Source organism: Mastomys coucha, unplaced genomic scaffold (genome assembly GCF_008632895.1).
Source record: "Mastomys coucha isolate ucsf_1 unplaced genomic scaffold, UCSF_Mcou_1 pScaffold4, whole genome shotgun sequence".
In the NCBI taxonomy this organism is placed as follows: Eukaryota; Metazoa; Chordata; class Mammalia; order Rodentia; family Muridae; genus Mastomys; species Mastomys coucha.
Window position 1 is genome coordinate 28,025,741 of NW_022196910.1, and position 14,552 is coordinate 28,040,292.

Here is a 14,552-nt window from a genome sequence, read left to right on the forward strand (position 1 = left end):
TAGTTGTAATTCTCTCAGTGAATTTGCTTCATTTGAAATGAACTGAAAAAATATTGCAGTTTGTAGTTTTCCCTTGTGTGATATCCTTAAAAATTTATAGTGGGATGGTATTTCTAATGTATATTACTATAACTTCAGTTTTCTCTTGCTTTATTATTAATATTGAAGAAATTTGTAATACTTTTGTCTTTTATTAGTCACAAATTGAAGACTTAAATGAAAATCTTTTAAAATTGAAAGAAGCTCTTAAAACAAGTAAAAACAAAGAAAATGCACTAGCTGATGACTTAAATGATTTAAATAATGAGCTGCAAAAAAAGCAAAAAGCTTATAATAAAATCCTTAGAGAGAAAGATGGAATTGATCAAGAAAATGACGAGCTGAGAAGACAGATTAAGAGACTGTCCAGTGGGCTGCAGGTAATTTTGTATTTAAGTCCGATAATGTGCTTGATCTGTAATGTATAAGTTATGATCCTCATTCATTCTACAATATGTGCAAAAACTATCTCCAGTTATTTGTTACTGTCTATGGTGGGACATTTTTATAAGGCACAGTAGTAGCTTCCATGCTATCCTGATACTCAATGTCTTATAGAAAACATGATTAATCGTAGCCTCCCAGACTTCCATAATTGGAATATTTAATGTCTCCTTTAATATTGGTCATGTAAAGTTATATCTTAATGTTTTTAGAGCAAAACTTTGATAGACAATAAGCAAAGTTTAATCGACGAACTTCAAAAGAAAGTTAAAAAACTTGAAAGCCAACTGGAAAGAAAGGTGGACGACATAGATGTAAAGCCTGTGAAGGAAAAGGTATGTGAAGTGTACTCATTAAGAGTTTAAACTAAGCAGAGCATGCATTGGTAAGCAGATAATTTGCTCTTAGTTTAAGGGCCTCAGACATACTGTGTATGGTCCTAAATAAAGGACACACCAGTGATAAATCTCCATGTCATTTCCTGACATTGGAGGGCCATTAGTGTCTCTTCACATCCTATGTAGCCCATGAAGTTCCTATCTCTCCCTATTCTTTCACTGCCTGCCTAACCCCTAAGAAGGATTCCATCCCATGCTGCCCAACTATTTATGTACACATCTCATTCTCCAAGCTTGTACTCATACTTCCAGAAGACACATGACTCTTGGAGTACATTAAAACAAAAAGAACTATCAGTCTGGAAAGATTTCTATAAGTTTTAAAAGGATACTTAGTAGCTGATTTTAATAAATAAGGTTAGAAACTTATTTAATTTGGAGAAAACATATTGAATGCTCTCTAGTTTTAGAGGACATTGTTTGATTTGAGTTCACACCACACCTCCCAGCCTTTTTAGACATGACATCCTCATTTATAGTAAACATGATATTTCATAATATCTCCTGTATTATTCTAAATGAAACTTAGACTCAATATAAACTTCTATAATTTCAAAGTATTTTAATGTCCCAAATGAAATTAGTATAAGTATAAAAATAATTTACAAAAGAATAATGAGATGTTATAATAATAATAATATGTTATTCATATATATATCAGCATGTCTATGAGCTATACTAGACGAGTAAGGTAACCATATGTTTGTAACTTAGGTATTATTGATGTAAATTCTAAGCCTCAAATATAAACTCTACAAAAATGTGTTCCAATAGCAGTTTATATGATGTCGTCAGTGTCATTACTTCTAGTAATTTGATTTCCAAAATGATAAGCAATTGTTACAATTTTTGACAAAATAACATCTAACCTTTATTTTTAAAAGGTAATTGTACTCTTACTAATTCAGTGTATAGGGGCAATTTTTTTTTTTTTTTTTTTTTGGTTTTTTTCAAGACAGGGTTTCTCCGTGTAGTCCTGGATGTCCTGGAACTCACTCTGGAGACCAGGCTGGCTTCGAACTCAGAAATCCACCTGCCTCTCCCTCCCAAGGGCTGGAATTAAAGGCATGCACCACCACCGCCCAGCTAGGGGGAAATTATAAATGGTAAAATGGAGTTAAATTACTAGTTCATGAAATTGTGAACAGAAATTTTAACTTTATGAATAACCAGTGGGACTCATTCAAAACATGGGACTATCATGTATCACACAGCTTTCTTTGACTCTTTCATTGTAATGTAGCAACCATAATCCTACCATCACAATTACCAGATGATCTGTTCCTGTAAGAAGCTAGATCCCTGCCTTTTCCATTTTTAATAGCACTTATCACCAGGTAACCTACTCCCTGTATTTATATCTTCTTCTCAAGTTTGTTCAACAAATCAAAATTGTAAGATTTGCAAACTTATATCCTCTTATCTGGTTCATATATGCTTTCTGCTCTTTGTATCTACAGTGGTAGCTGGGCACATGGTTAGCACAAAATAAATATATGTTCATGGTAAAGTAATGTGCATTTAGACTAGAGTGAATTAGAGTAATAGATAATTGTCAAACTGTCATGCAGTAACAAGATTGGATTGGTGGTTCACACAATTGTTCTTTAGAAGCTTACTTAAATAAATCATGTATTTGAGTTTTCATTTAACTTCTTAAGGATATTTGTTGTGGTAACTTCTTTGGCATTAGAATCTTGTCTGAAACTCTTGTCTGTCAAGTGATGAGCCAAGCCTACTCAAATGGAAGTAGTTTTCCTAATAGTTTGCCATATCTAAATATTCTAGAGTTTATATAACAGAATGAACTATTTATATATTATCTTGCATAGTTTAAAATTGTGGTTAAATATTTAAAGTGAGGTTAAAAATACTGACAGCTTATAACACATTTGTTACTGCTTACAGAGTAGTAAAGAAGAATTAATTAGGTGGGAAGAAGGTAAGAAATGGCAAACCAAAGTAGAGGGAATTCGCAACAGATTAAAGGAGAAGGAGGGAGAAGTCCACAGTCTGGCAAAGCAGCTGAACACCTTAAAGGAACTTTTTGCCAAGTAAGATAAAATTCATTGTAAAACTAATAATATTTTAAATTTCTATCTTGAAATTATTTAGTTTATCTTATTTGATAAATGACAAATTTGCTAGTTTTGATTATCTTTGATTTATATTTTGTCGCCTTTCAAATGTACTATAATATATTTTAACAAGTATGAATGAATTATCTGATTTTCAAATAAGTTTATGCCAAGTACAAAGTGGTGCACGTACTTCATTAACAGAACAAGGACGCCTAAGTTGCAATTTAATAAACTGAACAATAACATTTATCAAAGATACATTTTTTCATTCTTTATTAAATTCTACAGAGCTGATAAAGAGAAACTTACTCTGCAGAAGAAACTGAAAACAACAGGAATGACTGTTGACCAGGTTTTAGGAGTGCGAGCTTTGGAGTCAGAAAAAGAGTTGGAAGAACTAAAAAAGAGAAATCTGGACTTAGAAAATGATATATTATACATGAGGTAATCTGGTGAATGGAATTATGGTACCTATGTTGATGGAGAATTGCTTGGCTTGTACATACAAAAATAGCAATGTATTGCTTCAAGTATGGCTTTTATTGATTATGTTTTTGATGCACATGTAGCTCAAGAATAAGCCCAGAAGATCATAACCACCTCTTTTTAGTCCTTGTGTAGAGCTCCCCATGGCCATCTTTGTGGTATTTCTGGCGTCTGTTGCCATTGTTACTTTGGGTAGAACTGGGCTTTAATTAAACCATTATGTTGCGTAGTTTCTAAATGCATGTGCCTAAACAGGCACCAGGTGGGCTGAAGGGAGGAGCAGAGGAATTTTTGCTGTACTCATTCAACAACTGCAGAGGAAGATTTCCTTTTAAAAAGGTATCAATTTGGGTTCCTATTGCAGACTCTGCCACAGCCACCATCCATGGGCTGAAATCTGGAATAATTTAAGAGGGAGTGCAGCCTTAGTCAAGAGAGTTGAAGTTTCTCTGTGAAACTAAGACTCTTTGACAGAGAGTCATAGCCATTCCCTTTCTTAAGTCAAGTCAGAATTGGGCTTTTCTGGAACTCCCCTCAGTACTGATGGCCATTTTCATGGTTGAAACCTGAGTTCAGGCCAGGTGGTAAGAGGAGAGGGTGGACTTTGTCTTCTGCCTAATAACTTCTGCTATTATCCCAATCTAAACATATTTGCTTGTCAGAGTCATAAGTAGTTGGCCCTTATATTTGACCAAGATGAGATTGTATTCTCGGTGTGCAGATCTGAAGAACCCCCAACTACCACCACATTTACATATTTTCTTAGAAAAGCCTTTGAGATTGATTTAACTTTCTTTTAAAACCCCTGTCTTCTTCAGAGCTATAGTCAGAGTAAGATAAAATCATACTACACTAACAGCTACAGTATATAATTTTCTATTTGAATTACATCTTCCAAGATCTTTAAACATACATGTAAAATATTTACTTTTCTTAAATGTATGATACCTTTTTATTTGTCTTTAAAATTATAGTTAGTGCTTTTTAAAATAAAACATGAAACATAATTATACAATGAGTTGCCTGTGATGTTTCAAATGATACATCACGTAATGTTCAAATCAAGGTAGGTAGGCACGTATCATTTCCATGCCATTAAAGCACTCAAAATTATTCTTTCTTGCTTTCTTGTAAACTTGTTGACTATGAATTCATTTTGAGAGATATCTGTTTATGTATCCCTTCTTCTTAAACTTAGAATTTCCATATACTTTTTCTTGGTGTGTAGGTTGACTTCTTGAAGTACAGAGATTCCTAGTTAGATATAATCTCATTTTATCTATTTTGGGATATTTTCTAAGTTTCTGTTTCTTAGAATGGTGCCTTCTTGTTTACATTCATGAGTGTGTCAGTTTGAGTACAGTGATGTGGACACAGGGAGTTGAAGCCTTCTAGTCAAGCATTCTCACCAACTTCTAGAGATTGTATATACTCCTTGCAAAATTCCAATTGCTATTCATTTTTTAAGTTTCTTTTTTTTCTTTCAGTCTTTATCTTTCAGTTTTTTTTTTTTTTTTTTAAGGAGTAATGTGATTAAGGAACTTTCCCTCTTGACAGGTTCAGTCTAGCTTTCAGCCATGGGTCTTTCCTTTCCTTCTTTTTCTTCACCTAAACATATATTCCAAACAAAAGTCTGCTAGCCTCTGAGGATTTTACTAAAAGCATTCTAATTTTTTTTGAAACTTTCTAGTATCTTTAAGGTTTTTTTTTTCTTTTCCTATTGTGAATATATTAATGTAACTAGAAATGTCCTAAAAAATTTGAATATCTGAATTTTATTTATCAAATATATAATTAATAAGAGGAAGGATATGCTATAGATAAGTTTTTAGTAAAGATATAGACACAAGAGTGAATTTTAATGTTTTCACACTAAATGTTCATTTACTTGTTAAATGGAGAAAAATTGGTGGACCAGAGGTTTCATAGATTTGTTTGTGTCAGAGTATGGTGGGACTTGTAGCCAGACAGTTAAGTTTGGACTTGATATGACAACATTTACTGAAAATGTTAGAGTTGTGTTGGATCCATGAGGTTTTGGACAATGAAACTGAAAGTATACAGTTACTCTGTAAGCTTTTTAAAATAGTATTTTAGTCCTTCTACATAGTTCCATATAAGAAAATACATGTGCTTTAAAAATGTTAATGTGTTTCTATAAATCAGAGCAGACTTCAACTGATGGTATAAAGAAGTTTTTTTGTAGATGCCTGATAGTAAAGGATCATTTTTAATTATAATTATAATATCCTAATTTATTTCTTGTGAACTTTGGAAGTTTGAAAAAATTTTAAGTTATAGCATTGATACACACACTGTATTTTTTCTTTTCTGTATCATAACTTCATAAATTTTAGAAAAAGTGATATGAAATACATAATATTCTGGTTGTTCATAGGACCCATCAGGCTCTTCCACGAGATTCTGTGGTGGAAGACTTACATTTACAAAATAGATACCTTCAAGAAAAACTTCATACTTTAGAAAAAAAGCTTTCAAAGGATACATATTCTCAGTCTTTGGTAAGTATACATCTTTCCTTTCCTTAGTGTTAAGGCCTGAAAGTGACATAAGATTCTTCCTTTATATGGACAAAAACATTAGCTCCTCCTTAATGTTGACTCAGCACATTCCCATTTACTAGCTAATGCTGACTCATTTCTCTAATCCTGTGTGATGACAGTAGTTACTTTTAAGTCCTCAAGCATTTTCTAATCCTTGATTGCAAAAATCTCTAGCATGGGCTGGAGAGATGGGCTTAGTGTTTAAGAGCTCTTCCAGAAGTCCTGAGTTCAATTCCCAACAACCACATGCTGGCTCACAACCATCCCTAATGGGATCTGATGCTCTCTTCTGGTGTGTGTCTGAATACAGCAACAGTGTACTCATATACATTAAGTAAATAAATCTTTAAAAAAACTATCTGTAAAGTTCCAGCTCTAGTTAGAGCTAGATGCTGCTGTGCAGAACCCTCACTTGTTAAGTAATGGTTGGCAAGTTTGCTGCATCCCCACCGCCTCTCAGATGTGTGCCCCAGGTGCTTTCCACCCATGCCATTAGTGTGAACAGTGACGATAGAAACAGTGGTTCTCTTCAAAAATCCAATAGCTAAAAAAGTATAAGGAAAAATAAGATACAAAAAACAAAATGCCACATAACATACTCAGAACAAAAACTGGAGAAAAAAACAAATATCACTGATGATTTATGAATCTGCAGATATTCTGTGGTATTACAGAAGTGTTGTAGAGCTCATTGAATTAAATATGGAACCAATACCAAATAATAAATAGAGCAAATTTAAGTTATCCCTACAGATTTTTAACCTCAATTATAAAAATGTATCAGCTCCTAAAGGTAAGTAATTAATAATTTTGTTAAAATGACAATCAGAAGCATAAAAATGAGAACAAGAATAAGGCTGGTAAGAATGAGAAAAGAAAAGGGACATGTAGCCAAAAATGTCAGTCCTGTAATATTAGTCAGAGTAGACCTGCTAAGGAGCACCATGCTGACATGGCACATGTGTGTTGAGGAGCTGCATAGGGCAGAGAGGAAACTGATGTGTCAGTCCAGAAAATTGCTCTCAATTAAATATAGTGCAATCCTTTATTTATTTACAAGCTAAGATTGTTTATAAAAAGTCATATACATACATTGTGACAATTTAACAAAGAAGGTAAGATTCATAAAATGAAAAGGACTGATTAATAAAGGTTTCTAGAAATCTGGACGATTTACACAGTTATATTTAAAAAGCTTTCTTTTCATAAAATAACAGGAAAAGTTACAAATCTCTTATATAGTAAATGCACTCATAATTCAATGAGAAATATGATAAAATGCCTCCTTGAGAAATTATCAGATAGATTCTTTCCTATAAGTCATAATATTTTGTTATTAAGCAGTCATTGATACTCTTACTAGTCAGATCATATCTATACCAGAGATAGAAGAGACAAACTACAAGAAGAAAAAAAGTTAAGAAACAGATTTGCAGATTTCCATGTCTGATGGAGACCTTAAAAACCATCCCAGATGCTAAAGGTATCAGCTTGGTAAATTGCAGGATTTGCATTGTAGTAAATATCCTAAGACTAGAAGAGTCTTAGTCCGTGCCTGGACCATGTGAATAAGCGGGGACCTGCTTCTTATTGCGGGTTATGTCCATCACAAAACATTGTTTTCTTTCTTGCCATTGCATATACGCATATGTATCCTGTAAACAAAAAATCATACCCAGGGCTGCCTTTTTGCCAGTGTCCTGTGTCTCATCAGGACCAAAGATCTATCTAGAATGCCTTTAGTTTTGTATCCTTTTTATTTCTTTTTTTATATTTGGTCTAAGAAAATGTATATATATTTCTTCACTTCAAATATGTGTTGTACAGTATAATTTTAATAATTTGAGATATGCTATAAAGAAAGTCTAAACTTATTTATACAATATTATTTTAAACAGAACGTCTAGGGAGGTACTGGATTCACAGCCTGCTGAGCCACTAGAGTACTGGTGAGAAGCAGCCAGAGCCATGCTGACAACTGGTACAAAGTTTGTTCTATACACAGCAGTCCTAAAGCTTGGGAACATTCTAATGTGCCAGCCTACTCAGACTCATTTAAAAACGTCCGTCAAAAAACATACAACTTAGAATAAAGAATAAGCATAAATAGTAACCCAGGGTAGATTCATGCCAAGAAAAAATGCAAATACAGTGTTTAATTTATTTCAGAGGACAAACTTGATGCTTGTATTTCAAATTACTGACTGCCTTCTGGAGGAAGAAAATGAGGTGGTTATTTTATATAGTGTTTTCCTGAGTCACAGAGTACAGCCTCCCTCTATGTTGATAAGTCTGCATCTAGCTTCAACGAACAATGAAAAATATTTGGGAAAAATAGGCCTTTAGTAAATGTATACAGACTTTCTTTCTTTATCTTTTTATTATGTATACAATATATTCTCTAAACAAGCCTATAATAGCTATTTATATTTCTTTTATATGATAGTAAGTATAAGCAGTCTCAAAATGATTTAAAGTATATGGAAAATATATTTAAGTTAGATACACATACCATGCCATTTTATTTAGTGGAAGTAAACTCCCACAGAAGTTGAAGGGAAGTGTCCTGGAATCTGTTTTCTTTGGATACTAAGAAACACTTGGCTATAAATGTCACTTAAATAGCAGAAGTCTATTGTCTCCCAGTCCTAGGAATTGAATGGCTAAAGCCAAGCTACTACAGTGTCCTTGCCTTCTGAGGACTGAGAGGAAAATCAGTTCTGAGGCTTGACACTTAAACGAACATCTTTTCTATAACTAATCTAAGAAAACATGTTCATCTTTCTTTACTTAGAAGAAGGATAGTGTGAAGTCTCCTAATATCTTCCTGCAAATGAATATCTCTGTCCAAATTCCTTGATTTCCTCCTTTCATAGGAACTGATCTTCCTCAATCAGGGTTGGCTCTAATGACTTCCTTTTAACTTAATTATTTCTGTAAAGCAAATAAGATCACATCTGAGATGTTGAGAGTTAGGAATTAGAGGGAGGAATAATTCCAACCCTCACAATTTGAATAACCTTTATTTTGGACTAACAAAACTAGTATAGGAAAGTTTAAACATTGTGGAAGTGACTGTGAAGTCATTGTATGTATAGATTTTTAAGCCATACTTGACTTTGCTTTCTGTTTTAATTTCTAAAATTACCTTTCTAGAAGTTCCATAGTGTATTTTTTTCCAAAAGAAAAAGCAATTTTAATAAACAGAGACTATCTAGAGTTTAAAATAGTTAACTTTGCATTTTAGGATAACTCAAGAGAAGAAAATGAGGGTTCTCAACAGATAGAAATTATAAATTTCTATCTGTTTATAAATAATAAATATAATAATAATATTATATTTATAATATTATTATAAATAATAATATAAGTTTCTATCTGTTTATAAATTAGAAATTTTGATAAAATTAAAATGCCAATTTCAGCAATTTGATTTATGTTATAAAATATATCAAATTTTAATAGTTTGCTTCATTAATAAGTACAGGTGTCATATGTCAACTAAATATAGAATTAAAAAGAAATGAAGACTAAAAATTATTACAAGTAAAGAATAAATGAGAATATTTAGAAACTTTTCCCAGCAAAAATGGTAAATAAATATATTTTATATAAAGTACTATGAAATGGATATGAATTACATATGAAACTAGCTGTATATCTCTACTTGAAATTGTACACAATAGAAAATCAGTGGGGAAAGGGATTGCCCTCATGGTTTTGAGAATTCTTGGATTATTTTTTTAAGTAGCAACTTTTTTTTAACTTTTATTGCATTATGATGAGAAAAGTTACATGATTTCAATTTATCTGAATTTGTTAACATTTAAAAACATATTTTAAGTAAATAGAATTAAATCACATTCTTGTTTCCCCTTTGTACCCCAATTCCTCCCAGAGACCTCACCTTCAATACCTACAGTATCTTTTTTGTCATATCCCTTAAAATTTATAAAATATTATAACAATAAAAATGAGTATTATAAATGTTGTTTGATATAAAACAACAATCAATTTAACAGTCTTATGTAGATGCATGTCTACAGCAATACTGAAAATACATACGTTTTTCTCAATATAAATTTTAAATAACTCCAAACATATTAACTGTATATTTCAAAATAATACATCACTACTAGTATTTTCTTAAGTAAACATAAATATATAAAGTTGTTTTGTTTGTTTGTTTGTTTTGTATTTAGTAGAGCTTAAAATCTTGGCTCTTACTGTGTTACAAGCCCAAAATAAGAATAATTTTTAGACATTGGATTTCATTATAATAAGGCTGTACTTCACTGACTCTCACATCACCAAAGGATTTTACCTCATCGTAACTATGCTGAGAGTTGACAGTTTTGCTGCACCAAGGAATGAATTGTAGGCACAGTTTTTGGATACAGACTTCCTGCTATGGTCAAAGCTACTTGACTTGAGCGAGTGACTTCATTCTCAGCCCACAGAGAACAGGTTACATTCATTTAAGAAATGGTGTATGTATTAAGATGGTCTATCCATAAAGTCATTCACCAACTGTTTCAATGAACAATGGTTCTGCTTGGAGGGTGGCACAGACATTAGGTGAGGGTAAGAATTTGGTTCATTGGCTGTGATTATTTGGAAAGCATTCATGTCAGAGAAACAGTAACTTATAAAGTCCTCTTCTTCAAACAAGAGTTACAAATGTCAAGCAAAGTATTCAGTCTCACTCTTTGTTGTTCTCTTACAAGCCACCTACCAAGTTAATTGTCTATATTTCTTTTGGGTATATAAATACTTTTGAAATATTTTGAAATAAGCTGTTCTGAAAACCATAGTATAGTGTAAAATCATGAAATAAACAATACTACTAATAGAGAGGCTGAGATAGGAGAAACAAGATTTCAGGACCCTTATGTTGTACACAGCCAGACACTGTCACGAACAAACAAGCTGAAAGTGTATATGGATTGTACAATATTGGACCTATTTCTCTAATTACCAAATTAGAGAGACGATTGGATGACAATCAACGAATTTCTAATTCCTCACATTTTAGATTTCAATCAATTAGGATATGTTGGTAATATTAATTTTCATATTAAGATATTAAGAAAAGTAATTGTCACTTCCCGTTGTTTTTGTTGTTAAAGGTGGAATTAGATTTGTGTGGATTTGTTGAAAGATTACTTTCATGCTTCTTCTAGGGTGTAGTTTCGCTTCTTATGTTGATGTTTTCCATCTATTATCCTTTGTAGGGATGGATTTGTGGAAAGATGTTGTGTAGATTTTGTTTTGTTAAGGAATATCTTTTCTCCATCTATGGTAATTGAGAGTTTTGCTGGGTATAGTAGCCTGGGCTGGCATTTGTGTTCTTGTAGGGTCTGTATGACATCTGTCCTGGACCTTCTAGCTTTCATAGTCTCTGGTGAGGAGTCTGGCATAATTCTGATAGGCTTGCCTTTATATGTTACTTGACCTTTTTCCCTTACTGCTTTTAAAATTCCTTCTTTGTTTAGTGTATTTGGTGTTTTGATTATTATGTGACAGGAGGAATTTCTTTTCTCATCTAGTCTATTTGGAGTTCTGTGGGCTTCTTGTATGTTCATGGGCATCTCTTTCTTCAGGTTAGGGAAGTTTCCTTCTATAATTTTGTTAAAGATATTTACTGGCCCATTACATTGGGAGTCTTCACTCTTCTATACCTACTATCCTTAGGTTTGGTCTTCTCAGTGCGTCCTAGATTTCCTGGATGTTTTGGGTTAGGAGCTTTTACCTTTTTGCATTTTCTTTGACTGTTGTTTCAATGTTTTCTATGGTGTCTTCTGCCCCTGAGGTTCTCTCTTCTATCTCTTGTATTCTGTTGGTGATGCTTGCATCTGTGACTCCTGATTTCTTTCCTAGGTTTTGAATCTCCAGGGTTGTCTCTCTTTCTGATTTCTTTATTGTTTCTATTTCCATTTTTAGATTCTGGATGGTTTTGTTCATTTCCTTCACCTGTTTGATTGTGTTTTCCTGTAGTTCTTTAAAGGATTTTTGTGTTTCCTCTTAAAGGGCTTCTAGCTGTTTACCTGTGTTCTCCTGTATTTCTTTGAGAGTGCTATTTATGTCTTTCTTAAAGTCGTGTATCATCATCATGAGAAGTGATTTTATATCTGAATCTTGCTTTTCCAGTATGATGGTGTGTCTAGGGCTTGCTATGGTGGGAGAATTTTGGTTTGATGATGCCAAGTAACCTTGGTTTGTGTTGTTTATTTTCTTAAGCTCCCCCCTCCCCCACTCCTTGCCTGGTTATCTCTAGTGCTACCTGTCCTTGCTAAATCTGACTGGAGGCTGTCCTTCCTGTGATCCTGGTTGTGTCAGAACTCCTCAGAGTCAAGCTGTCTTTGTGATCCTGTGATTCTAGGATTCTGTGGTCCTGGACTTGTTAGAGCTCCTGGAAGTGCAGCAGCTTCCTCTGAGTGTTTTGGTTTCCTCTAACATATTTCAAAAATGTTAGAATGTAGAGTTTGCGCCCAAGGTCTGCTCAGGGCACCAGCCCAGACACACCGGAAGGAACCTGAGCCACTGGGCTAGCAGAGTTCCCATGTGCCTGGTCCTGCTGGTCCCAGTTACTCCTGGTCTTGGGACAGATATGTCCTCTTCACCTTTGATCCTGGGCATGTCAGAGCACCTTCGAGTGAAGCTTCCTCTGAGTGTTGTGGGATTGGTTTCGGAGCTTGCACCCAAGGTCTGCTCAGGACACCAGCCCAGAGAGACCGGCTAGAGGTTACTTCTATCCCATGCTCCAGCATAAGTCCTTAGTTCTTACATTTAATTACTGTTTAATATCATGTGGGTTAAATATGAAAACTCAGTCTGAAAAAGCATGGTCACACTAGGATACCAAAGTCTGCACAACTTTTTTATTTAAGGGAAATAAGTTTATTCTGTAATGATATACATGTGACTTTGACCCTGAGAACACAGATTTAGGTTTTTCCACATTCTGTATTCTAATTAATTCTTAATTCTAAGTAGTTTTATGAATTATTTTTATAGTAATAGAACAAAGAAAGTCATGAATCAAGGCATTTTTCAAATATGTTAGAGGAATCCTTTGTTAGTTATAGCAGAGCAGAGACGTCTCAGACAACTCAGATGCTCTCTGGTGAATCTTACCCTTTTGGTGGATTAAACTGGCTTCTGTTAACATATTCCAAGAAGTTTGTTAGTCTCCAGTAGTCAGGTCTGACACAGGGGTGAGAAAGCAATGGGTATTCATAGGGTTTAAGATTGTCCTAGATAAACTGTAACTAGAGTCTGGAGTTACAACAAGATCTAATCAAGTCGATCAACCCTCACAGTCTAAGCTTTTCAAGGAGTTCCTGATGTGTGCCAAGTATCACCTTTTGTTCAGAGGGGGTTGGGTAGGTCTATTATTTATTCAATATTGTATTGCCTCACATAGAGAGGATGGATGAGTCTGGTGTAGATGAGACTCATTTCATCTGGTGTTGAGTAGAGGGCAGCATAGCCATCTCACCTGTGTCCTCCTCACCTCTGATCCTGGGTGTTAGGAGCGCCTGGGAGTGGAGCTTCCTCTGGGTGTTGTGGGACTGGCTGTGAAGCTTGCACCCAAGGTCTGCTCAGGACACCATCCCAGACAGACTGGAAGGCTCCATAATGTATCTTAACTTGGTTTTGATTTTATATAATACTTGCCATTTTCTCCCCATATTCCTTTTAAAAATTACACTTTTGGCAATGTTTCCTTATTCAGTACATCTTTGTGGCTTTTATTAAATGTTGAGCATACTTCTAAATATTACTTTCCAGACTTCAGAAATAGAGTCAGATGATCATTGTCAAAAAGAACATGAACTTCAGAGGGAAAACTTGAAGTTGTCATCTGAAAACATTGAGCTAAAATTTCAACTTGAACAAGCAAATAAAGACTTGCCGAGACTAAAGGTAAACTTAACTTTATTATAATGCTTGAATTCACCAAATTCACCACACACTTAAATTTACTTATATTATTTTCTGAAACGCATATACATAAGATATCTTTGTAATGTTATATCCACTTCCTGATTTAAGAGTTATTTATTGAGTCTCTACTTTGACAGACATGCTTTTAGGTGCTAGAGAAGGCAGCCAGTTAAAGTCCAAATACTAATAAAACTTGTCTTCCAATGAGGAAGATTGCCAACGAATATGCAATAGTTATTTAGTATGCAATAGTTTATTTAGCTGACACGAAATGCTACAAGAAAAGAGGAAGCCCCATTAGGAAAAGGGGAGAGGGGAGGTCTGACTTAGAATCATGAGAGGGTTTGCATAGAAGAGCTAGTGGACAAATATGTGTGCCATATTGACCAAGAGAATCCCAGAGAATAGGAGTGTCAATTTCATGTGTTTCAAGGTAAGAAAGATTATTTCTTACACTTCATTAGTAATTGAAGTAACTGAAATCTAAGTGTGTCTTTAGAAGTATTACTCCTGATGGTTAATAATGTCTATCTTTGACTTTATATCTTACCCTATTATAGTGATAGCTTTCTGCTCTACTAGCTAATTGT

At 33.9% G+C, this 14,552-nt stretch overlaps 1 protein-coding gene across 6 annotated transcripts in view; it reads left to right on the forward strand.

Annotated features, from left to right (window-relative positions):
• Cep290 (centrosomal protein 290) overlaps positions 1–14,552 on the forward strand; it is an 84,085-nt gene that overhangs the window by 56,305 nt on the left and 13,228 nt on the right. For all 6 annotated transcript variants that reach the window (XM_031350123.1, XM_031350125.1, XM_031350124.1 and 3 more), the window contains 6 exons: positions 198–419; positions 696–818; positions 2,790–2,935; positions 3,251–3,406; positions 5,847–5,970; positions 13,807–13,941. In XM_031350123.1, coding sequence (XP_031205983.1) covers positions 198–419; positions 696–818; positions 2,790–2,935; positions 3,251–3,406; positions 5,847–5,970; positions 13,807–13,941 — 906 coding nt within the window. The remainder of the gene's footprint in view (positions 1–197; positions 420–695; positions 819–2,789; positions 2,936–3,250; positions 3,407–5,846; positions 5,971–13,806; positions 13,942–14,552) is intronic.